We start from the raw sequence: 27,296 nt of genomic DNA, 5'->3' as shown, positions 1-27,296 counted from the left end.
TATTTTTTTTTAATAAACCTTGTCTTATGTGTGCGTACCAAAAATATTTCAAATAAATCATGGAGTCCCACAAGGAACGGTTCTTGGCCCTTTGTTGTTTCTTATATATATTAATGATCTTTGTAATATAGCTGTCCCTGGTAAAAATACTGCAATAACTGTAAAAAGTGATACCTGGGTTAAAACTTTCAAAAAAGCCAATATATGTATAATTATTATCAAGAAGTGGTTAAATCGAAATCTTCTCTCGCTAAATTGTAATAAAACACTGTTGTATTCCATTTAACAACTCAAAATCATCTTCCCCTTCTTCTTCCCTTAAAGTAATGTTTTATAATAAATATTGTAATCTTGACATATGTAATAACTGCGAAAACATGAAGTCTGAAAGGTGCATAGAATACCTGGGAGTAATCATTGACTGTCAACTGTCAACTTAAATGGACTAATCATCTTGAAGTAATTGTTAATAAACTTTAGGCGGCGCCGTGGCGCAGTTAGTTAGACGGCTATCTGTGAAACTGGCGTCGCGGGTTCGATTCCCGCCAGTTGCAAGAAAAGAATCCAAGATTTTTTTCTCAATTGGTCTGGGTGTTGTGGTATATTTTTCATTACCTTCTTCCATATCCCCTCTATCCCACCTGGTTATTCCTTTAAAAAAAAAAATTAAAAAAATATATTTAACCTATGTGTTTAAACGACTAAGTATTTACGCCCATCTAAATATGATTAAAATGGTATATTATGCACTTGTACAGACATCGCTTTCCTATGGAATAATTGGATGGGGGGAACTTACAACATTCATATGAAACCATTAGAAACTATTCAAAAATTTATATTAAAAATAATCCTTCACAAAAATCGCACTTTTCCCTCTTTCCAATTGTTCCAAGAAGCTAAACTTTTAGATGTAAGACAAATATATGGTTTTCAATGTTTAAAATATATATTTAAGAACCAAAATTTATTTACAAGTAATTCAAATAGATCAAGTCAAAGTCGGTGTGTTAGAAATACCTCATTGCAAAACGCGGCTCGCACAGAGACATGCATATTTTATAGGCCCAAAAATTGTCAATTCTTTTTTTACTGATAATATTTCATTGATTCCTAACTTTCAAAATTTTCCTTCTTTTAAAAAACATGCACTATCCTGGATTCAAACTAAAGATATAACTCTTTTTTTCTATGATTTATTTTGTTGCCCTTTATAAGGAATATTTTTGTGTTTTTTAAAAATATTTTTTACTTCCTTTTTTAATTACTATAAAAAAAATACCATATTATCTTTTATGGAATACTTTATTTTTTCTTTCTTATGTTATACAAAATTATTATAACTGTCCATTATTTACTTTAGGAGCAAAAATTCTTTAATATTCTCTTATATACCCTCGAACAGGCCATGCCTTTGTGGGATTTTTTTGTTTACTATTTTTCTATTAATATGTACTTCATTGATATGTAATCATGCTTTATTTTTATTTTCATGTTTATTGCAAAAAAAAACAAAAAAATTTGAATGAAAAAGAAATAAAAAAATATAAAAAAATTTGCGTGCTTGCACTAACAAAAATGGTACGTTTCCTTGATTCACTGACAGGTAATAACACATTAACATTGAATTAAAAATTCGAATGCACTATATTTTTTTAAATTTTAATTTTTTATCACATGAAATTATTTTTTTTTTAAATTTATTTTATATTTTGTTGTTAATTATTATTTATTTATTTATTTAATTTTACAATACGCCCAAGGGGCATTTACAAAAAATATACAGGTAAGTACAAACATAGTCAGTAATCATTTAAAAGATAAACAACGCCTTTTTGTATACACGTAGAAACAATAAAAAGCATACTGCTATGCAAAATAAAAAGTGAAACTTTACATAGTAAGAAATAAAAAAATATATATGGATATAAGAAAAGTAATTGATTTAAAAAGCAAATTGTAAATAACTTGTAAAGAATTTAAACAAACAAAAAAATATACATTTACATATACTTATACGTATAAAAAAATGGTATTAACAAATGATTGTTAAAAACAAATAATAAAAACACAAAAATATTTGATACATTAATTTCAGAAAAAGATAATAATAAATAATAATACACATCAAAAACAGAGAAAAAGTTGAATGAAAAAGAAAGTTTTATTACGGCATAAATAATTAGTTTCAAACAGTGCATTTAAGAACGTATTATGGCTTAACTCGGACACAGCCTAAAAAGACATTAAAAATAAATAAATACTCGTATGTATTTAATATTTATATATTGCTTATTATATTATACTGAGTGAGGAGGAACCAACTGAACAGTTTTGAGGAACTATAAATAATAGACGGTAGGGACAATTTCGAGAAAACCGGGTTATTTTATTAAAATTAGTAAGTTTTCCATTTTTTATATTACATTTTTAAAACTATATCAACAAGATGGTGGTCGTCAACAGCTGATGATGAGATTGATGAAGGCGATTTCTGAAATTTTCACAAGATTTTCGGCGCATTTTAATAGGTGTGGCCACGATTTCAATCGAGTGGTCGTTTGTGTAGTTTCCGTGAATTATTTTCAGACCAACAGTGTTTGTTATCATAGAGATGGAAATAGGCTTCGTCGTTACAGAACAATGTTCATCTCGGAGGGCTTTGCTGAAGCATTTCCTGACAGCGTTTTAAGCAGTTTGCGTAGGCGAGAACACTCAATGAGGAACTTCAGCCCTACGGGAAGTTGGATACAAAAAATGTTTTCTTGCGCGGGGTAAAAATTAGAACATTAAATCGTAGGGCAAAGTTTCTTGAAACTGTACGGAAAAAATAGTAAAAAATATTTTAATAAAAACGCACTACTTTGAATGACGTCACTGGTTCATGCGAATCAACCTATGATTTGAGAGCTATGGAAGATTTCCGGTCTGCTTGTCGCTTCTGGACCAATGGGAAGAACCAAATGAGAATAAGCGGAAATGAACCTCTGACGTTACACGCGGAGTTATTTCAGAAATACAAAACTATAAAAAATCGTAGCGCTGATAATACGATACATTATTATTATTTTTTATTTTTTTGACTTAATTCAATAGTCTATTAACAAATATTTTTTTTTTTAAAAACCACTGAACTTCATCATTCTTGAACTAACTTTACATAGTTTGTGCATGAAGCGACACATTTTCAGAGAGAATTCTCTTCAAAGAGCGAGGTGACATCCCCAAAGCATCCGCGTCCTTTTGAGCTGAGCGTTTTGGCGACTGCTTAAATGTAGCTTTAACCAACTTCACATTTTCTGGGTGATAAACGTCCACCTTCTCTTGGGTGCTTTCAGTTTATTCCAAATGTCGAATCCAAAATTTGATCATGCGGGCTTCTGCTTCCATGAAAGGAAATGGGCGCGCGGAATGCCGAAGTGTAGAAAAAAAGTCCTTTGCGTGGCGATCACGATTATTTTTGTAAAACGCGCGCATAACGAAACCGTAATGCGCCCCAATCCGAGTCTTGATAATGACTAAAAATAGGATGATAGTGGAAATAATGAGACTACTCGCATTTGCCTACCACAACCCAATCTGTGTATCTAATATATAATATCTTTGTCTTGGGTCTAAAAGGGCCAGTTTCGGATTTCGTTTTTGTCTTCCCAACTTGTAGAGGGTTGATGTCAATAAAAAAATATACATATTTAACCATTTTATATACGCGCAACATATGCGATAGGGCATTTTAATTGAGAATAGTTTCAGACACTTTAAACAGTTTATTATAACCTCACAAAATATCTGAAATATTACTCTCCTGTAATGCTGTTATTTACGACATTGGCCATTTTAGACCCAAGTCACAGATATAAACCAAACGTATCGTGTCGTATCCTGTGGTGTCATATCGTATCGTGTCGTGTCGCGTCGTGTCGTTTCGCATCGTGTCGTTTCGTGTCGTATCATGGCATGACATGGCATAGCATGGCATGGCATGGCATGACATGGATGTCATGTCATGTCGTGCTGTGAGAAGATACAAAAATTGGAACGTAGTTCACACGCGGAACGCTGTGAAAATAAACACACGACGACGCGCGTTACGAGCGAGTTTACGAAAAATGTTTTTTCTTTTATACCAAAGTATATTAGAATTGTTGTAGGACAAACTAGGTGGTAATCTTTTTTTAAAAAACAAATTAATCTTGGCATTTTCATGGCACTTACATTCGCCTCCGCCGCCTTTCCTTTACACTGTTTTTCCTATTAGTTGGTCCTTCGGTACGCCATAAGCACTTGTGTTTGCTATTTACTATATTTATCAACTTTCTTATTTCTTCCTGATGCCATCTACGCGATATTTTCGGCAAAAAACATGCGCAGGGGCAAAGCACACGCGCGAAGCAAGTGGCTATTGCTCCGTGCGCGTTCACACGAGAACAATGCGGCCGCACGCTGCAGTGGGGGTTATCCATTATTCTGCGTGTCTCGATCCACTGTCTTGTCCTATTAATAATTTTGGTTCTATTAGTAGGTTCGATGCTAAGATAGGACAATATTGTCCTCTCCTCGTATGAACCCTACCTTACGAATATTGAATTTTTTATTAATTTATGAAATGAAATAAATTATTTTATAAAAACATACCAAATGTAGGTTATGCTTTGTTATTTTTGACAATAGCCGAAAATGGACAAAAGTTACAAAACGGAACCTACTTTTCATTGGGCCATTCTTAAATGGCCCAATCACTTATGATTGGATTCCCCCAAGTTCGGGGAATCCCATTTCTAAATTGTCGAAATAACGAGTATAAAGTATCGAATACAAAGTATCGAATGCCGAGTAACGAATACAAGTTACAATACCGAATAAATAATAAGCTACGGATATTTTTCACAAAAGTAAAAAACTTAAGAATGGATTCAATTATTCATATTATAATCAAAATCTAATAAGTAATATTATTACGAAATACTTCTTTTCGGAACACAAAATGGTGGCATTCATTCAATAAAATAATATTTTGAATTTTAATCTATGTATTATATTATTGTTTTTTATAAGAACCAACTCAAATTTTCCTTTTCTTAAATGATTATTTGAGTACCTTTTGAAATTAAATATTGTAATATACATTTTTTGGTAAGAAAAAGAAGACATTATAAATCACTACATTTTCGTGATTCACTTATTGCAGTCCTTTTGGTTTTTAATTGTTCATTTACCAAGCGTTTTCAAATATTTAAAGCAACGACTTTAGGCAAAACGGCGCTTTAATTTCGAACTACTGTCAAATTAATTTTTGCCCCCCTCCTACCCCCTCTCACGAATCTACCGATTTATTTTTCTGAATCTACCTTTTTTCGCTTGATCGGGTCTGGCTAATGATGGAATAGTCGAGATATTTAGATAATCGAAATACAAGCATTCGAGACATGCAAATTATCGAATTAAAAAATCGAATCATTCGATTTTTTTACCGTGAAAAATATCAAAACGGCAAAAAAAAAAAAAACAACAACATTGGTAACTGTTGGGTGGGGGGTATAAAAATACATATGTAATAACAAAGTACTTCAAAATAATTATGAGGAAGTTCAGCCCTACGGGAAATTTAAAATAAAACATGTTTTATTACGCACGGTAAAAATTAGAACAATAAATTATAAATTTTTTGAAAATGTATGAAAGAAAGTTCGCCAAAATCAACCAATAATATAGCGTTGTGATAGTTATATGTCAGCCTCGTGGTGTAATGGTCAGCGCGTTTGCCTACCATGCAAGAGGTCTTTGACATGGTTGATATGAAATATTTATTTATAAGGGTGTTTTCAGACTAAACTATTTCATATTCCCTGGACTGGTATCTGAAGCGTAAGACTCGATCTTTTTAATAATCGAATATTTCGATTATTTTAGTTCGATTCTTCCCACCATTACTTCGCAGTTCGCAGTGTTCGCGTTCGCACTTCGCACCATTATCCAATCTGGCGATGACGGTCGACTGGAGGCGGCGAAGTACTTGCGGGCGAACTTTATTCCTAATTTTTGTTCTTCATTTCATTCCCGAGACGTAAATTGGACATTCGAGCGAGTTGATCAAGCGGTAATCATTATTATTTTATTAATTTTGCTTGTGTATTCGCACATTGCACACTGCAACGGTACAACTAGCAATGGAGTTTGCCAGACGCATTTCGTTTTGGTGAAGTTGGCCCAAAAGATAATAAAGTTTTGAGACTTTAAATACCCACTGAATGTGTTTAAACTGACACTGAAACTGAAACTTTTGAAATGTTCGAACGGTGAAGATTTTACATAAGTAATTTGGATTATAAATAAATCTGATAAATAGTCAAACTTCGCCAATTCTTTGATCGCGACTTAATAGATAATTATATGTGTACCTGCATTCATAGTAATATTAAGAAAATATATTTCTAAGATTTTCACTTTCCGTTCGTCGCGCATGACATAAAAAAATAGCGTCGGAATTTGGAACGTCAAATGTCAAATCTTGACAGTCAATGTTTCAGTTCCTTTGTTTTTCCTGATTCCCATTTGTGTTCAAGATATTTATTTAATATTAAAAATTAGTACTCGTTATTCTATTCAAATCACGCGGATTTATTAAAATATTTTTGTTTCAATGTGTTTTAAATTAGAGGCGTCTTAAAATAGTGTAAACATTGCGTCAGATGTTAATTTGATCTACTAAAAATGTGAAATGTGACTGATGATCATTTATAAATTAATTAGGTATGTCTTATTCCATAATTTAAACTGTTTTAAATCAATTTCAAATATTCATGCTATTTCACTACTCTTTCACAGTACATATAGTATTGTTTTGTGTACATTAATTTATAACCTAAAAATATTGTAATTTTGAAAGATGAGAGTTCACTGGCATTTTCAATCGAACAAAAAAACTATGCATCTAGTAATAGATCCCAATTTTTTAACCATATTTGCGCTCTTTAAAGATGGTGTATCATTCACAATCTAAAATGTTTAAAATGTGAAGTGACTACTGTACCCGGTGACTTATCGGAAAACCTCGGCAATGGATGTTTGCTGCCTAGCAGAAAATTCCATAAACAAGTACCCTTTAAAGAAATGCTATATTAATACTTAAGAAGACAATGCAAGTTTGCAATTCACTTTTCAACAATGAATTTATAAAACTGAAATGTTTACGATGTTTCTAAAAGTATGCTGATTGACAAGTATACGTAATACGTTAATACATTTTGCTACCTGCGTACGTACTTTCTATATACACCACCGTTCCCTCATTCACACCTGATGGTGTGTAAGGCACTGCATTAGTTCAGTAAATGCAGCGTATCTTGATCGTTGGTTACATGTAAGCTAGACGTTCGGTTACGCTTCTAGTTTCAATCCAGAGACTGGAAAATTTGCAGTGTAAAACCACATTTTCATAAATGTTTGTATTGACCTCGCCGGTAATCGAACCAGGGGTGTCTAGCATGATATGCAAATTCGCCAAACATACAATGCAAGACATATTAACTCTTGTTGATAGGGTCTGTGCAAAAACTCTCGACGTCGCTACGAGCTGTGTAACTTTGTGATGAATCCCCGTAACTTCATTTTCACCTCACAAGCCTAGATCTTTTAAGAGCCGGCTAGTGAGTGGAGGGCAAGTTACATATCGGTAGTCAGATGGCAGAAGGGACCATCTGTATTTTTGTCTGTGTTTTAGTTTTCAAAACTTTTAATTAATATTTCAGTAAATACTCACAAAAAAAGAAAAACAGCATCATTTAGAAAGGTAATTTATTATTAAAAAGCAACACTAAAATATTTTAATTTGTGGATTAAAGTCTTGAAATTGAGACGTATTTCAGCTCTCCTGAACATTTTTGATAATTACAGATGGTCCCTTCTGCCATCTGACTACCGATATACAGACAACTCTAAATTTCCGAATCAATTGAGACCGGAGCCCATTAGGATAATAAAAAATTCGGATTATTGTTTTTTCTAAAAAAGGGAATATTTTATTTAATTACTTCATGTATGTTGAAAATGGGAGAAAAAACTATTTTCAAATAAAAACAGCTAAAAAACATTAAATAAAAATGTAACACTTTTGCATGTTAGGCGTAGTTATCAATAATGCTGTACATTAGTACAGTATTTTATTATTTTGTTCAGAAAACATACAGTCATACATAATAAGTATTGAAAACAACAATTTTTTAACATAAAAAGACCAATTAAGTTTTCATAAATTATGCAAAAGATATAAATATTAAATGTGACAAAAAAAATAAATAAATAAGAATTTCAAGTGAGAAAAGAATAATTGTTAACATTTGCATTTTCCAAAGAGGTAATAAATTAAAATAAATAAAAATACCGAATGCACACTCCGAGCCATGAACGCCCGTATAAAACATACACAAACATATACATTACATTACATGCGGCACATGTACATAGCATAAACCACTCAAGATGCACATTCAGCAAGTATCCCAAATAATCGACCCTATGAATAAATTTTCTGTATAAATGCAACGTGCAGTTAAAAATGTCTACATCAATACTTAGTCCATTATAATTTCTACAAGAAGGTACGTCTAATGAATGAATTCGAGGTATAATTGTTTTTACAAGTTGGTACATAAATTTAACAGTGAGAAGTGTCATGTTGTCTAGAGATGGACATTTTGTTTTTTTTTTACTTATAAAAATAGCAATAACAGTTACAGTTTCACAAATTAAGCTGTTTCGTGAAGACGTTTAAAAAATAACTGTTTAGTGCAGCTAGCGTCAAAATAGATTTAAAAAAGGTAATATTGACATTTATCACGATACAGTGAATGATTATAAAAAAATATTACTGTGTTTCTGAAATCAAATTTCTAATCTTTATTTTTGTTTGTGTAAATTAATTTTAGTTTCTTTTATTACTTCTTTTATCTTCTTATTTTTCTCTTTTCTTTTATTTCAAAACAATTAGTCTTATCTTCAACTAAATCTTTATTATTACTCTAATTAATTCTAATTAATTATTCTTAAGCTACACACTTATTTTATATAATTTATGAAAGGTGGTGAAGTTCTATAATTGAGGATATATATGAAGAATGATACCAATGCTTACTTACAAATTGTATGTATTCCTGTTGAACTTCCAAACAAAAAACATAAAAAAAGGGCTTTTGCAAATACAGAGGTTATAAAAAATTTACAAATATAAAACTCCAATTTAAAAAATATGTAAAAAACAAATTAAAATACTGGAATCTCAATTATTATTGAAAATTTTTAAGAATTATCAGTTCTTGTAGTTTGATAAAGTTATAGCAAATACATTTATTTTTTGGTTATCTAGAATTATTTTTTGGAATTCTCGGAAACAGAGAATTAATGTGCGAATTTGGCTTAGAGATATTAATATATTATCATTGGCCTTTTAGGCATATCAGGAACACCGATAAGATTATTTACTACTATATGTAATCCAAATATAGTGAAAAAGATCAGTTTGTGTTAGCGATGGGAAATCAAACAAATAATGAATACAAATGTGTAATGTTCAGCGCTACCTGGCGAGTAGCTAAAATTGTATAGTGTGAAGTTAGCTTCAGTGTGCGGTATACACATTAATGTTACCTAGTGACCGCCTAGTGGGTGTTTTAGTAACTAAAATTATGTTGTACGAAGTTAGCTTCAGGGTGTTGTTAGCTACGAATGTACTGTATGAATTTGTAGCGAGGTGTTAATCGTGGTAATCAGTAATACCACCTTCACATCTAGGTACTGTTTAAAAATAAATTAGAATTTTATCATAAAATGTTGTTTGTGTTTTTGGTAATGTGATGATATTACTAATAATGTATTTTAATTAAATTGATTTTTCATTATTTTGGTGTAGGTACACAAGTCGTAATTTATAATGTATCTGCAAAATTAGCCTTCAAGTTGCCTCCTCCAATATACTCATCGTAATATTGTTATTTACTATCACACAAAACAAAATTATTAGGTTGGTACTGTGTATTTACACCATGGGGCTATCTTCATAGGCCACATTGCAGTGTACAGTCATACGAGTGTGCCGGATAACACACAAACACAATGTGTTAAAACACATTTGTTGTCTCCACACAGTAAATTGTGTGCTTGTTTCTCACCTCAACACACTGTAGCACTACAATTGTGCGCTAAAATTGTGCGCTACACACGGTGTGGTTTCATCGCTAGTTTACATGTTCCCAATAACTAGCAAAGGAAGATTTACGGTTCACTCAAATTATTATTTTTATTAAGTAATTACAACAAAGAAGTCTAGGCATTAACAGGGCTTATGATCTGTCGTTGGCATGTTTAAGTGGCCTCTACGCGCTGTGTAACATTCACCATTTTGCCTATGTTCCAGCACTCATCTTCAATTCTTCCATCTGTTGATATTAGTGAAGTTAAACAGCTGAAACCTTTATTGTTACGAATACTAATCTGATTGAATTATTTCGCACCCTGGACAACGCCTGAAAACATTTTTTATACTCTTTCTTGGACCAATTGGTTGAATTACAATATTTTGAGTCTGTCAAAATGTTTGTAGACAAAATCATTGCTGTAATTTGTTGATCTTATTAACTCCCTACGGGAAGAAATCCATTATTTTGTCTACAAACGTTTGGACAAACTCAAAATATTGGCATATTATTTTTATGTTTATTTTTCTACTTTTATGTTTATTTTTCTTTGATTAATGTTTATTTTTACATGCAGGTTGGATGCAATTTTAATTTTTATTAGAAGCTTAACGAGGATTTTCTAATTCACCATTAATAATTAAAACACCAAGATGTAAGTTTGTTTTATTTTATTTTTTAGTTTAGTTCTGCGCAATGAGGAAGTAGTGTTTTTATTTTTTTTTTTTATTGTTAATGTACTATCAAACTTAGACAATTAAAAAAATAAAATTATTCCTCCGCATGTGGCGCACTAGTTTGTTCTCCTCGGTGATGTGTCCATTAGCCCGGCCAAATTAGACTTTTCGGGGGAAATAAGCCCGGAGTTCTGAAACTTGGCATGATTGTTTGTTGGCATCTACTGCATATCATACTATAAAATCCCCCAGGGTGGCGGGTCCGCTAAGGGTAAGGAGGGGATTTAAAGGTTGCTTTTCACAGGTTTTTTTTACAAATATCTCCGAAACTACCAGTTCCAGCGAATAATATTGTACTATTAAATTAAAATAATTAAAATTATCTATAAAATACATCATTTGAATTAATCAGCCCAGTGGTGCCAATGGTCAGCGCATTTGTCTACCATGCAAGAGGTCTCGAGTTCGATTCCCGACACGGTTGATTGACATTTTATTTATTTTTTATTTAATAGCATAATTATACATTTTTACAATTTAAAAAAAATTTCACTTGTTATATTTTTACTAAAACTAAAATCCCACCAAGCCACTTTTTGTAGCTTGTTGGTGAAGATTATATTTATACTGACTTAATAATATTATTTACATTTATAAAAACAATGAATAACATATAAAAATTAACAGCCAGAAAGATCAGAATAAACATGTTTATACAAATAATAATATATAAATTTATTTTTTAAATACAAGAAAATATATGAAAAAATAAAATATTTACACCTAAGTTACTATTCACACATGAAATATAATTTAAAAGGGTGTTTTTACACTAGAATACTTCATAGTGCCTAGACTGGTACCTGAAACGTAATACAAAAAAGGTTAAGATACGCTGCGATTGGTGTACCAATGCAGTGCCCTATGTGCACCATTAGGTGCGGAAAGGGAATAATGAAAATAAAATGTTTTCTTTACTTATGCATTCAAAGTAATTACTATTAACCCTCCTACATCACAGTAGATAACTTCCTTTGAAATGCTGTGTTAAATGAGACTCAGAGTCAGTACAAAAAAGCGGGTTTGATAAAAAAATAAATGAGTTTTTGTTTTAAAAAATTATACTAAAAAAAATTATGTCAAACAGTAAAAAAACCTTTTTAATTCTAATACGCATTTTTTTCAAACACCAGTTTCTTCCCCAGTAAAAACTTTTTTTGCCGTGTGTCTGTTTTTCACACTTTTTTCCTGGCAGTTCCATGGTCAGCTGGTGCAGATTTGCCTTGTATCTTTATGCTGTGGATCGCAGAACGTTTTTTTAAACATGAACGATCCTAAACACCTAAACTCAGGGCTTTCTTTTAATTTTTCTCAATGGTTCGAATCGATGCTCCGCTTAAATTGAGAGTTTTTAACAAAAAGAAAGAATCACCGTGTAGATTTGGTCATGTGGAATGAATAAATGATGCAAGAATAGTAAAATAAATAATACAGATAATATGGTGAGAGTGATTATTCAACTCTTGTATAATGCCAATACTCCTGGAATGGGTGTGAATCCTAGTGCATTAGGTAAAAGTTTGTTCAATTTCATTACCAATAATGAGCGCTTTTAGAGTGCGGCCATGTACCTGGCTTAGACACGAGCAGCGGATGCCTCGGGAGAGTCTTAACCCAAGTTGCATCTTTTTCATGCCTGCGGACTCCCACCGTCCAGGAAGACCGTCGATGACGATCTTTCGGTTTGATTCGGCAGAACTAAGGGGCGCGAGATTGATGTGGGTAGAGATGAAACTGCTGGTGTACGATTGGTCTCTCGGCAGCGTCTGGAAATGTCCGCATGCTCCGCTTAAGAGCGGATGTGGAAAAAGAATGAACGGAAATCAGACGCAATTGATCGATGAAGACTTGGCAGGATCAGATAAATGAATAACTCAAATCTGATCTTGTTAAAAGTAAACACAATCGAAGGGATGTTTGACAAGATGTATCAAATGAATCAAGCTGAGAATGTATTATGAAGTCATTTATATTTTCAACTCTGTTTTTTCTGGAAGCCTTTATTAAATAAACTATACATATTAAAAAAATGTTAATTTAAACATGATAGTTGCATAAATTACTAGAGCATAATTTTTTTTTTCTGCAGGACTGCTAATACCTCTTCCGAAGAAATGAAGTCGCCGAGAAATATTCAACAGATGTATTTTGAAGCTCTTGGCTATACTGATTGGGACTAGTTAGTATTCTGTGTTCATAAAATTATCTCTTAATATATCAAATTCAACAATATAAATTTCCTCATTTAAGTCTAGGCGCGGATGTTTTAATGATGTAAATAATTAAGGAAGAATGAAGGATAGGACTCACCTTGACTTGCTCTTTGTTATATTCGTGTATTGGCCGTTTGAATGGCAGCTCTAATTTTTATTATCACGGTTGCGGATTCTGCGAGACTGCGACCAGCAGTGCTAGACACCGCCTGTGTCTGTGTCTCCACCTCTTGAAAATACTCGATAGTTAATGATTATGATAAAAATATCGATAAGATTGACTTACCAAATTTTTTAGATAGATACTTACCTGATCTTATTATCTCCCGAAAACCTTGTAAAAAATAGTATGAAGGTTGAAATTATTGTAAACAATTTAATATTAAAACAAAAAAATGACACTAATAATTTATGGGTCGATTTCACTTTATGTACATTAACATTCAACAAACTAACAAAAATGAATAAAATACACAAATGAGTAAAATATGTGTATGTGAAAACACTATTAAATTATTGCACGATCATAAACACATCCAACTTTTTATTCTCGTGGCGCTATATGCGAGTAGGCGCTGGGGTCGTTTGGTAATTTTTGGATGCTTGGCGAGGAAAAGGTTAATAATAGTCTATTAACAATTATTAAAACCAATGAACTTCCTCATTTTAAACGAAGCTGCGGCCAAAACTGTCCGAAACCAAATTTTAGGTCGGTCACTAGTTTCAGTATTTCTGGCAACTCATAAAATATTTTTAAGCCTGAAATCACCTCCACTTCTCGTTCCATACCTGTTAAGAATCCTCATTGCAAAGAGTGCGATATGTGGGATGTGTTATTACTTAATTAATTTTTAAAATGTGCCATCTAATATTAATAATTCTTTTTTGTTTCAAGCTTTGAAAGAGGCAATATATATTTGATAAAGCAGAAAATTGCGTATTCCATGTTTGGTGAACCCAATAATCCGAGCGACTTGATTGAATCCGATGAGACTTCAACATTCGGTTATGATGACGCGCAATTTAAACACGTCCTTCTGATATATGACAAAATATGCGAATTCAGTAAGTAAATAATTTATAAAATAAATACTTTTTTTCTGTCGAACTTGCTTATAACGCTCGGGGGAAAATGCGAGGTCTCTGATGTAATGAGGAAACATTAGTTGACATAAAAAAAATTCCGTACATTTATTCACTTGTATAATGAGCTACTTCTAGGACATACCTAACAAGATTATTGTCGACAATTGCGCAAAAGCTCTTCAATCGTTTTAAAAGATCGTTATTAGAACCTAATTAATAAAATCCAAATGGGCTGCTAACTTAATGGACTATGAAACTCAGTGGCGGCTTTCCCTAATGTCCATTGGGTCAATGACCCCCAAAAATTTAAATTTGCCACTAATTAAAATAATTTACTTACAATACATTATAAAGAAAGTATATTATATAATGCAATTAGTGGATCATGAAAATTAGTCTTCATGTTTTTATAGATGTTATCTAGAATACTATTAAGCATGTGCACCGCCAAATATTTATGCTATGTCATAAGCATCTGAACATTTCTCCCAAAATTAGTCCGATCGCTGGCATTGTCCCGGGAGATAACAATATGAAACAAGGAAGATAAAAATAAGATTGATAATAATAATATCATATTGGCATTGGTCTAGAATGGAAGATATACGATGATAATACATCACATACGAATCATATAATCACAAGATCCTCAACACAAAGACAACTTAAACAAATACAAACTAATACCACTTTCGGACAAAGGTATTTTGAGTATTATTCAATTAAAATCTATAACCTACTTCCACTATCTATTAAAACAATTAGTAACGAGAAAATGTTTAAAAAGGCTATAAATAAATGGATAGAGGAGCTAGGTAAATGTAAAATGGATTGTCTCATTCGCCCGAACCAATATTGAATCAACTGCACCACAAGTGTATAACTTATGTTAGGTTTTTGTTATTTTCATTGTGTTTTGTAATATAAATAATATAGATGTACATAAATGTCTAGTTTTTAAAACTGTCTGAATATTGTGTTAATTATCTATATTTATTAAGTTAGTCTTCTTTGTTTATTCTCAAATGTAAAAACTTTTCAAAAAGTGTCAATTTATTAGAAGTCACATTATTTTTATTATTAATTTTAGTTTGTAAGATAAAAATATGAATGAATAAATAAACTAATTTAATGAATTCCTATGTATTTTACATACCTACAAAGAACGAATTCTTAATGGAAAGGATATACATAAGCTTATATTTCCTTGTCCCTTTTTACAAGATTGAAATGAGCTTTGTGAATTAATATTATTATAATATATTTTTTCTTGCACATGTTCAAGTACTTAGTGTTTGTTAGGGTCCTGTTTCGTATGCACTAAACTTATATTGACTGGTAAAATTTAAATCTTGTATATTTTGAGTAATTTGTGTGTTTTAAAAGTTAAATGACGGCAGTTGAGAGTGATGAATGTGTTTCGAGGCTAAAGCGAATTAAGACCCTTTTAAGAAACTATGGGCCAAGATAAAGTGCACTCGCTATGTTAGGTATTTTGTGAAATTGTGTATCATATTGGAAAATCTTATTAATGTATTTTTACAAAAAAAAATGTGTTAAAATTATTGTGAAATACACATGTACCTATTTTGTAGTAGCCTAACTAAGAAATGACCCCCCCATTTTAACCCCTTTAGTCGCCACTGATGACACTACTTAGAAAGTATGTAAGTGTCCAAGTACCTGATGTGTGTTTTCACCGACAACATTGAAAAAATATCACTCATGGTTGAAATTGCATGTGAAAATTTCAAGATTTGTGAACTCAGCTTCTTTCGAGATTGTTTAATGTTTTATACTGGTCCAACGACTTTCGGTGTTATGTGATAGATGTGTTTGTAAACATTTATTATAAGTTTCCTTAAATTTTTTTTTTTTAAATTATCTCTATGAATTATATGGATATTTATTTGTTTACTTAATGCGGATTGTATTTTTTTGAAAGCCGTTCCCTTAAATACTCCACCCTGATGCTGCAAAACAACTCAAAATTGATACAGTTTTTGGTCAAAGAGGATTGGCTTACTACTCGGTTTAAGTGTACAATCTACTTCCATTGTCATAAGGACAATTAGTAAGTACTCTCAATATAAAATCGCTATTAAGAAATAGATAGTGGAGGTGGGTTGCACACGGATTGATGAGTGGACCAAGCCAAATAGGTAAAACATTGTTTACTGATTGTGAAATTTTGTCTTCAAGTTTATATGAATTTATTATGTTTTTTTATGATTATTTTAGTTTATTTTGCTTATTTTGTTGACTATGATAAATAATTCATTTAAGGCATTTTTCATTATACTTATTGTAAAATGTTTCTCTCGGTGAGGGAGCATTATTCTGTGAAAAAAAAAAAAAAAATTGTAAAAGTAAAAATAAATATTGCATATAATTCAAAAATGCTGTTAGAGATTAGTTTGTATGTTCCCAATAATCATACAAGAGTGAGATTTCGTGCACTGTTTTACGCGCCCAGAAGCCATACAAATGCAAGTCAGAATTCACCCATTATTACATAATTGTCTGAAACACACTATAATAGGCTTGTGTTTGCGTTTTTATATCAATTTTTAGAAACAAAGTTTCATGATTACATGAAAAAACTTATAAAATCAATTTGATCGGTACATGGTTGGTGATCAGTAATTTCTCCTCACTAGTGACATTAGTTTGGCAGCTGTCATTTTAATCAAGCTATATTTTAAGAACTATAGAGCAGAAATCTCATGCACTGTTTTACACACCCAGACGTACAAGTGCAAGTCAGAATTCACCCATCAATAGGGCAATTGGCTTACTGAATACGGCTTCTGCGGATAATATTTCTCTACATTTCGGCAGTTTATCAGTTATCTGCATTCTATTCTTTAACTTCTAACTTATATTTACAGTCTGCATTATGTGATGGATTCAACAGCCCGCAAAGTAAAGTGCAGACCGCAATCATCAAATTAATAATTAAAATAAAAGAAAAATAATGAGTAATGCTAAACGAGCAAATTCAGTCGATCCCATCTTCCGAGTTATAACCAAGTTCGACTGTACTTGTGTGTGCCAAACAGACCCATAACCCAGAAGCGATGTCTACTCGGGCAAATATCATGAAAAAAGGATGTTTGTCTGCCTTGCAGTGTATGTATGGATTTGAACATTGAAGTCTGAGAACAGACAAAGCCGCTTCCTATAACGGGCGTTTTAAAGGTGCGGCAGTGGACCTGGCTCGGACACGTACTGCGGATGCCTCGGGAGTGCCTTTACCCGAGCTGCCTCTCCACACCTGCGGGCTCCCGCCGTCCCGGCTGTCGATGACTATCTGGAGGCACCTGGTGATGTCCACATGCTCCACTTAGGAGCGGACGTGGAAAAAAGAAACGATTATGATTACATTTTACAATTTGTTAATTTCATTTTCTTATTAACAAATACATGCTTCTTTTTTATTATTATTTTGTTAAATCTAATAATGGTTTTTTTTTTCAGAAAAATTTTCTGCAGATCAGAATTCAATTTATTTTTCTGTAATTTTTGTTTGTTGTGTTCCAAAAAACAGAAAAATTTCAGATATAAATTCCTATGAAAATGTTTTGAGTGATAATATATATGTCAGCCCAGTGTACATAGTAAGAAAATGTATAAAAGCTGATATGTCCGGTAAGGTTCCTTTTTTTCATATTTACTTATGCCAATATAATTTCAATCAGAAACTCAAATAACATGTACCTTATTCCCGAGTCGGGTTGTGTACCCGGTTAAGCCAAAATTGATATTTTGAGGTATCGCAAAAACAAAGTTTAAAAAATAATTCCAACATTCATCTAATTATCTGGATTGGCACAAAATCTAACTTATTACACACATCATCATTTTATTATTTTTACTCAGTCAAATAAAAAAGTATTCCTCCGCAGTACACTGCGAAGAATACAACTGCACGTCGGACTGATTATGCCTGACTAAAAATCGACATTTCTTTGTCCCATTTTCGACACCCCAAAACTGAACCGATTTTGTTTAATTTTTAAGCACGAGTATCATAATGAAATTTCCTGCGTCGGTACATTTTCCATTTTTCAAAATTATTTAACATATTTGTATACCATACCTCCAAAAAAGGCACATAAAACTGGGCGTTTTTATGGGTTTTTGAATGGTCCTAGTTCACGTAAGAAATAATTTATCTCAAAATAGATATCTATAGTGTGTAAAGAAATCACTGCTCTAGTGCCATAATTTAGGGCGAAAGTACGGGAATACGTTTTTATGAAGAAAGGTCGCGTTTCTTATAAAAGATTATTAAAAATCTAGTCGAGCAAAAATCTCATTTTTACTGTTTTCTGACAACACACCCCGACCCAGGAATTTGGGGATAGGACACAGCCATAATATTGTTACTATAAAAATAATAAGTAGGTTAGTTCTAAAAATGTTTAGGTATATAAAAATTTACCCCTTTCGACAACAGATGTCACTAGTTTTTCCATACCCCCCATTCTTTATAATTATAAACCAACTCCCTTGCGAATGTTTATCCAACACCTAGCTTAAACAGGGTGTTTCAGGGACAGACCGCTAAACTCAATAACATTATTATAATAGGGGCAATCCTTAATGTTTTGGACTGGCATCCCTTCCACAAAAAAATTAAAAAGTTTAATCATGTGATTGTCCCCCACCGCCTATAAATACATCCCCATTAAAATCTCTTGAGGATTGAAAATTAATAAGTTCTCCAAGTGTTGTTTGTTTTAAGCATTTATGCTTCACAAAACCTTACACCGCAATAATCTCAATCTCCTAAAGATATTAGTATACGTTTTCATATATCTATGAAATATGCCCTTTTTTTAATTCACTGTAATATAGCATCAAAACCACATCTCTGCACGTGGAATTCAAGGTTCGTTTTTCAAAACACGATACTCACCCCTCGTTGCGTTTTGATATAAATTATTTTAAATGCGTTGATTTCCTGAAATTCACCAAAACATGCTCAAAACCGGTTTAAAATATAATGATCGTCTTACATGATAAAATATTGTGTTTTGTTTGAAAAAATCCCTAATTTCAATAATTTATACCGAGCGCTAGTGAAATATAAAAGATAATTGTAAACCACAATTAGATTACCTTCCGGTTTGGTTGTGAGGTGAAAATTTTTAAAACAAAGATTGTTCACGCGATTCGACTCGAAAAAACGGTCCTCAATTGTTATTACGGCTTTTTGACATTCTCGCTTCCATTTATTTGTGTTTAAATAACTTCTTATTGACTAATTTATTTTTCATTTTAGATAACCTTAGAGGTTGTTGTATTTTTGTTGATGGCGATGCCAGAGTCTATAAAACATGGGCCGATTATTTAAAAAACAACAATCAGCCAAAGGGTGTCATAGTTGCCCCAAAAAATGGACATTACAATGGAAATATTTGCAATGTAAGCGTATTAGTATTAATGATTCATTGTATTTATGTTTTGTATTGAATTCTTGTATTTATTAACACGCTCAGTACCTGCGTCATTCCTCATGTACGCAAAGAAAAATAATTATATCTCGTTATTTTCTTAACCAGCCTGTCCCATTTTTTGCATGAATATAGCCAAAGGTATATGCTTTACTACTACTACTACCACCACTACTACCATCACGCCATTTTCCGTAGGGGTACGCAGAGAGAATGGACTGCCACACCCATCTATCCTGGCATACATTCCTAGCTTCTTCCACATTCATACATCTTGTCATACATGCCCTTCGGTTCTGTCTGCTTTTGACATGACCAGACTAAGGATTTTGGTTTATCTGATCATGCCACGTCTTCCTTGGTCATCCTCGTCTCACGTTACCGTTCATTTTCGCCATATATACTTGTTTTACCATTCGTTCTACGTGACCAAACCATCTCGAGACCCTTTCTTAATCTTATCAATTATACCTGACTCAAATTAACACTCGCCTGATTTTGTAATTTGTAACCCTATTATACATTGATTTCCAAATATAATATTCGTAGTCCACGCTTGTTCTGGCTTTTGTGTTTATTAATGACTATTCTCTTAATTATTTTATCATTAAAAAAACATCACAATAATTAATTTAAAAAAAATAAATATCAAAAAAAGCAAATGGTTGCTTACTTCTACAGGGAAGAAACGAGGAGGGGTGGAGGGGGGAGTCTGATACTGCGCAGCGCTCCCCTCACTTCTCCCCTGCAATTTTCTTTGTTCTAAATATTTTTTTAAATATGCTAATATGTCTTCTTGCCCATACTGATCATTGTAGTTTCGGATGTGACACGGTTTAAAGAACACCTGTATGTGTAATTTAACAATTTCTCTTATACTATTATTTTTTTAATATGTATTTTACCATTTATTTTTATTACATAAAAAAATATAATACATATATAACTCTGTCCCTTTATATTACACCCCCCCCCAAAATCATTTCTGAAATACATTATTTTTTTGCTATGCAACTTTAAAAACTAATTTTTGTAAAAAATATTTTTTAAATAATAGAATTTACTAAAGCATTTTTTTTCTGGCTCTGGTATTGAGAGGTGCTTTTTTGGCAGTGAATCCGAATAACTGAAAAATTTTGTTGTTGACAAAGTATTTTTTTTTTCTTAAAGGAAACAGTTCATGTTAATCTCGAGATAACCCTTTCACCCGCATGTTCTGTTCTCGCAATCGCGCGAGACGTTGGAAACATCGCCTCCGCTGCAGTATCTTTAGGAGCAGTCGGTGTGCTGACAGTTGCAGCGTTTACGCCCATAGGTCCTATCGCGGCAGGGACATCTTTAGCTGCCACTGCGATCACTGGAATATATGGGTCAGCTGTTTCAATCGCCCAGATCACCGATAGAGCACAGCATGAACAGGTATTCGTTAATATTATATCATTTTATCTGCGTACAGGGCATGATTATATGTACTAATGGTGGGAATAATCGAATTAAAATAATCGAAACATTCGATTATCAAAAAGATCGAGACATTTCGAAATGCTTACAATTAATCGAGTTCACTCGTACTAATCGAGATATCTCGAGTGAATTCATTCGAAATGGTTTTCCGAGATATGAATTCAGACTTGAGATTTCGAGACAATCGAAATATGATTTCGGACTTAACATTTCGAGACAGTCGAAATATGATTTCGAACTTGACATTTCAAGAAAATCGAGATATGAATTCGGACTTAACATTTCGAGATATGATTTCGGACTTGAGATTTCGAGACATTCGAAATATGATTTCGGACTTGGCATTTCAAGACAGTTGAAATATGATTTCGAACTTGACATTTCGAGACAATTGAGATATGAATTCGGACTTAACATTTCGAGATAGAATTTCGGACTTGAGATTTCGCGACAATTGAGATATGAATTCGGACATGACATTTCAAAAGCAATGGTAATTCATGTCAATGATTTTTTGGAAGTGCAAAATATCATTCATGTGAAATAAAATTCAAGGATGTAATGTTTAATAAATTGTTGCTATGGGTTCATGTTCATAAGATAAAGGGACTAATCTGAGCTGATTAAGACTTGGGTGAACATTCACAACTTTTAACATTTTTGTGGGTCGTATTATCAGCGCTATGCTATCTTATTTTAAAATTACTATTTGGAAATAGGATAACCACAAATCAATCATGTCGGGAATCGAATCCGAGACCTCTTGCATGATAGGCAAATGCGCTGACCACTACACCACGAGGCGACATATAACTATCACAACGTTATATTATTGGTTGATTTCGGTGAACTAGTGACGTCATTCAAATTAGTTCATTTTTATTAAAATAATTTCTTTCAGACATTTTCAAGAAATTTACAATTTATTGCTTTAATTTTTACCGTGCGTAATAAAACATGTTTTATGCCCAATTTCCCGTAGGGCTGAACTTTCTCATTATTATTTTGAAGTACTTTGTTATTACACATGTATTTGCTAACCCCCCCCCCCCCCCCTATTTTTTTGGCCGATTTCTGACATTTCACGGTAATTTTTTTTTCGATTAATTCGATGTTTGAATTCGATTATTTGCATGTTTCGAATGCTTGTATTTTGATTATCTAAATATTTCGATTATTCCCATCATTAATATGTACATATTCTATAAGCTGATTTCTGGTAATATATATTATCCAAATATACTGAAAGAGATCAGTTTGTATGTTCCCAATAATTATACTAGAGAGAGATCTCATGCACTGTTTAACACGCCCAGATGTACAAATGCAAGTCAGAATTCACCCCTTAACAGGGCAATTTGATTGTTGAATACGGCTTCTGCGGATCTTTTTTTCTGTATGTATCGGCAGTTAAGCAGCTTTCTATGCATTAATTTCTAACTTATGTCTACAGTCTGCATTGCGTGATGGGTTAAACAGCATGTAAAGTAATGCATACTACAATTGTCAAATAAATAAATAACATTTTCTACTGGTTTGTCATCTATAAAAAACACCTATTACATTAATTATTTATTTAAAAGTGTCATATTAGTTTGTGAAAATGAATTATTATATTTTTCTCCTAAATAATGAATCAATTCAATACAAATATTTCAGAGCATCGGTCTGCAAAATGCGGAATCAAGAGCTTGCTGGCTTAACTTGGGTGCCAGTACAATGGGTATCGTTGCTGGAGCATCTTCAAAAATACTTTCAACTGCAGCCAAAAATGGAGCAAATATAGGAAAAGTATGCCTTGCTCATATTTTAAGCATGTCCAAATCTTTGAAACTTCACAAAAATCAACTGATGTAATCTAAGAAATTCAAGTTCCTCGTTTCCAATTATTATAGATTTTACTAACACATTTGAGCTAGACAGCTCTGTTTTTACTTTGTTTTTTTTTATATATACGTATATATACATTTTTATTATACTTTACTGTTTTTTTTTTACTGGGATTTAGGTAGGTCAAAATCATTTTTTTTTTAATGGTTGCTTACTTCTGCAGGGGAGAAATCACGAGTGTAGAGGGGGATGTGATAGGGTTTAACAAACACCTGTATGTTGTTTGACTCAACAACCTTCGGTTTCATTTTGAACACAAGCTTTGCTTGATGTATGCGGCAGTCGCCTCCTCTTTTATTTCTACCATCCCAGGTGATCCTGCTTCCAAAGTACACAAACTCTGCGTTTTTCAGTTCAACTCTTAACATTACTACATTTATTTGCATTAGGTATTTAGTACTTTTTCCATAGCTTTATTATTATTATTTAACTTTTTGTACATAATGTTATTTGTGCATTGGCAGGCTTATTGCCAAATGGCAATTTCTTCCAACCAACCAATAAAATAATAGTTTTATTTTTATAATTCAAGTTACAGAACATATTCAATAGAAAATAAAGATTAAAAAGCTAATGATATATAAAAATAGAAATAAACGTATTTGTTTATAAATAACACTAAATCAAAACCATTACTCAATAGGAAAAAGGAGGAAAGAGGAAAGGAGGAGAGATTAAGAAAGAGAAAAGAGATGTTCTTCAGACGTGATTTAAACAGAGATACTGTACTAACATCTTTGATGGTGGATGGGAGATGATTTCACAGTCGAGCCGCATGGACACTTTATAAGTAAGAAGAAAGAAGAATTGTGGATGGGTATTAAGAGAGTGCCTTGAGAATGAGAACGAAGGGGCAAACCATGAACTGATAAGCGTTGAAATTTTTCACGCAGGTATATAGGAGAAAGAGAGCCTCTTTAAGAGCCTCTGTGAGTTCTTCTCCACAGTTAGCAATCGGAGTGATCAACTTCTCTGTTGATTGTGATTACTTAAACCAGCAAATGAGAGGAGATAATCCCTGTTAAAGTCTAGATTCTTCTTCAAAAAAACATATCTATTCCTGTTTTTATATCGATGAATCTTGAAAAACTCCTTAATTTTGACTTACTCAAAATATTGTCTAGTTATGTTATACATTTTATATTATGTACCTATGAATATTTTCTTAACACAGGGAATTATGGTTGCACATGATGCTACTATAGTGCTTTCCGTATTAACCGGTGGAGCTGGACTGGCAAATGGCATCGCTAATGCTATCATCAAGGTCAGTTACTTGAAATATCATTGTTACAAATGTTTCCACTTATCTTGTCATCAAGGATAGTTTGTTGAAATGTGTTTACTCATTGTTACAAATGGCATCACTAATCTTGTCATTAAGGTTAGTTCTTTAAAATATGTTCACTCCTTGTTACAAATAACTTCACTAATCTTCTCATCCATGTTAGTTTCTTAAAATACAGGAAATTCTGGCTCTGATTTCAATACGTTCCTCTTTTATATAGGAGAACAATCAGTTTTATTATAAAGCAAATGGCTGGCGCCAAGACTGCCAGTTAAAATTAAAGTCGCCTAAACAAACAACATAATTCCAAAACATGAAATAAGTAGGTTTGTTCTTATAAGAAATATTACCGCGCGGCAAATCTAAATATTCAAGAGCTTTCTCATTCCTTAAAACAACAGTCTAAAAATAATAATCAGATAAAAGTACATCTTTTCAACTTCCAAATTAAAATACAAGTATAAAGAATATGTTAGTATTAATTATACAATACAAAAAATATCCACGTGCATATGCGATAAGGCCAATAAGACATTATCGGAATATTCTAGTAGGCCAAATACAAAAATTATGCATGTCCAGAAATCTACACATAAAAGGTCTAAACAACCTCCTTCCATTTCCCCTCTTTCCCACCTGCTGACAAGCCTCTAAATAGAGGCTTAGCAGGTTAATCCTCCAGAAAAATTGCTAATTTATCCGTATATGTTTTCTTGCAGTATATGGAAACTAAAGAGAAACCCACCAAGCTTGAAGTGTTCCAGATGTCATCCTCCTTATTCTTCTTTACCAATTCATTGATGTCAAATAGAATGGCGTCCACTGTTATCGAAAATTCGCAGACTTCAGCAATGATGAATATAAGAGAAAATCTCGCATCGAATAAGTTAAGGTAAAATTATGTATATTTTCAAACGTTAATTTACATGCAATTAATTATTACATGACAGTTTTTTCGTCTGCATGCCACAGAAATCTACATTATTAAAACTCAAACTTTAAAAAAAAAATTCCCGACATCAGCCCAATTTTAAAAGTTTCGTTATTGTCTATCAATTTCATTATTTAGGCAAGCACATTTAACAAAGAGGAAGTTCAGTGATTTTTCATTTGTTCCAATTTTGTAACTACACCGCCTGCGGCGAGTCAAGGCGCTGAGTTTTCGTAACATTTCTAAGGAGAACCCCGTACCTGCCAAAACACACTAAACTTGTAAAATATGGCTACCCGGAAACCGCAAATCTATCAGAACATATAACATTGCTTTAATTGATAGGTTATTGTTCACATGAACCCTCGTTGTTTCTAAGTAGTTCATTTTTATGAATTTTTCATACATTTTTGAGAAGCTTCGCAGTACAATTAAATACTTTAATTTTTACCGCATATAAGAAAATATTTTTGTATCCATTTTCCTGTAGCACTGAACTTCCCCTTTTTACCCTACTGCAATCCTTACATTTTTAACCTAATGAGGTTTTGAAGCGATGAATATAATTTTTGGCATGTTATCTAATAATGTTCCCGAGAAGTATGATTACTACCACTTCTACCACTAACCACTACCTAGGGGTAGCCGGAGAAGATGGACCGGACCGCCTCTGACATACATTCCTACGTTCTTCCACATTCATATATCTTGTCACACACGCCCTTTAGAAGACGCAAGTCTACTTTCTACATGACCAGACTTAATATTTAATCATTTAATTAACTAAATTGGTTGTACAAAAATTTTATATTTTTTAGACGAATATACGATAAAGTCGTGGCAGAAACCAGGCGTGTCAATGGCAGAATTCGAGGGAACAGTGAAATAATAAATGGAGTGAATCGGATCGAAAATGTGAATCAATTTTTCCGAGATGTCCTGCGTATGAATACACAGTTAAACGAAAACAGTGTACGAATTTCTATAAACAATGGAAATGTCGTATTGAATGGAGCACACATCATCAATCCCCAAGAGTTTCTAAGTTTGAGCATTTCAGAACGATCTTCATATTTGACCAATATAGGGCCCGCTAATTTGTCTACAGCCAACGTCCCAACTAGATTATTGCTTAGTGGAATCACCCCATCTGTCAGTTCCACATTGCCTATTCTTAATATATTGGCATTTGCGAAAGAATTGGTAGATACCTTCCCCGATTTATCGACCGCCACATCCGACGATATCCTTCAATACATCTCATGTAAAATATACGCTTTTGCCCAGAATTTAAACATATTTAAGAAATTTGTAACTATCCTAAAAGCTGTCCAGAGATGCATCGATTCATATATGAAAGAACAATTAGCCTGCATGGGTATCTATGGAAATGACATTATTTTGAGAATTTTTTCGTTTGTCTATGATTACTTTAAAAACATCTGCGAATTCGATGATGCGTTTCCGCAAATGATTGAAAGTATTTTTAATGGTGATTATTTAGACGAATTATTCATATACAATGTAGTGAAGTACTTTAAAGCGAAACTTTTGATTGACTATAAAACATCAGTTGAGATCTCGAGAGAAATAAGGTGCAACGTTTGTAATGGTTTGACTTTCTGTGGGAATTAATTATGAAATATGCGCTGGATTCACAACCCGCAATTCTTATTACTGCGGGTATTATTTTGCAAGAAAGGATTTATTATTCAAAGCATAATTAACCCTTCACTGCTCGATGTTTCCAATTTTAAAATAAAAATATATATTTTCCAGTGTTTTTTTATGAATTTTTTATTTTAATGTATGTTATATTACAATATGTATGTTATGCACAAAAAGGGTGATCCATTAAACTGTGATAGCTATTATGGCATGGAAAAGTACTTGCATTTATAATACTGCAAAGAGTTCGAGGACCCATTATGCGACTATTGAGGGAAAATCAGGCAGGTTTCCTACCCGGTAGGAAGCGCCGATCATATCCAAACCATACGCTGTATTCTACAGGAGAACAAAGAGCTAAATAGTACCT

At 32.6% G+C, this 27,296-nt stretch overlaps 1 protein-coding gene across 4 annotated transcripts; it reads left to right on the top strand.

Moving 5' to 3' along the window:
* Nucleotides 1-5,936: 5,936 nt before the first annotated feature.
* LOC148271489 (uncharacterized) lies at nucleotides 5,937-27,041 on the top strand. Of its 4 annotated transcripts, none has more exons than XM_088241334.1 (11): nucleotides 5,937-6,097; nucleotides 10,765-10,842; nucleotides 13,014-13,103; nucleotides 14,033-14,202; nucleotides 17,704-17,874; nucleotides 19,514-19,656; nucleotides 20,856-21,104; nucleotides 22,809-22,940; nucleotides 24,214-24,306; nucleotides 25,047-25,219; nucleotides 26,077-27,041. In XM_088241334.1, coding segments are annotated over exons 2-11 (2,040 nt in total). In that variant the 5' UTR covers nucleotides 5,937-6,097; nucleotides 10,765-10,840; the 3' UTR covers nucleotides 26,894-27,041. The 4 variants fall into 4 exon arrangements, with proteins under 4 accessions (XP_088097460.1, XP_088097462.1, XP_088097461.1 ...); XM_088241335.1 differs by lacking the exon at nucleotides 5,937-6,097 and adding an exon at nucleotides 6,508-6,750; XM_088241336.1 differs by lacking the exons at nucleotides 10,765-10,842; nucleotides 13,014-13,103 and having other exon boundaries at nucleotides 5,983-6,097.
* Nucleotides 27,042-27,296: the final 255 nt, after the last annotated feature.

This window comes from Micrasema longulum, unplaced genomic scaffold (genome assembly GCF_059751315.1).
Source record: "Micrasema longulum isolate JH-2025_06_02 unplaced genomic scaffold, ASM5975131v1 h1tg002838l, whole genome shotgun sequence".
NCBI lineage: Eukaryota > Metazoa > Arthropoda > Insecta > Trichoptera > Brachycentridae > Micrasema > Micrasema longulum.
Note: the sequence above shows the minus strand (reverse complement) of the source record. Positions and strands in the feature narration are given on the sequence as shown.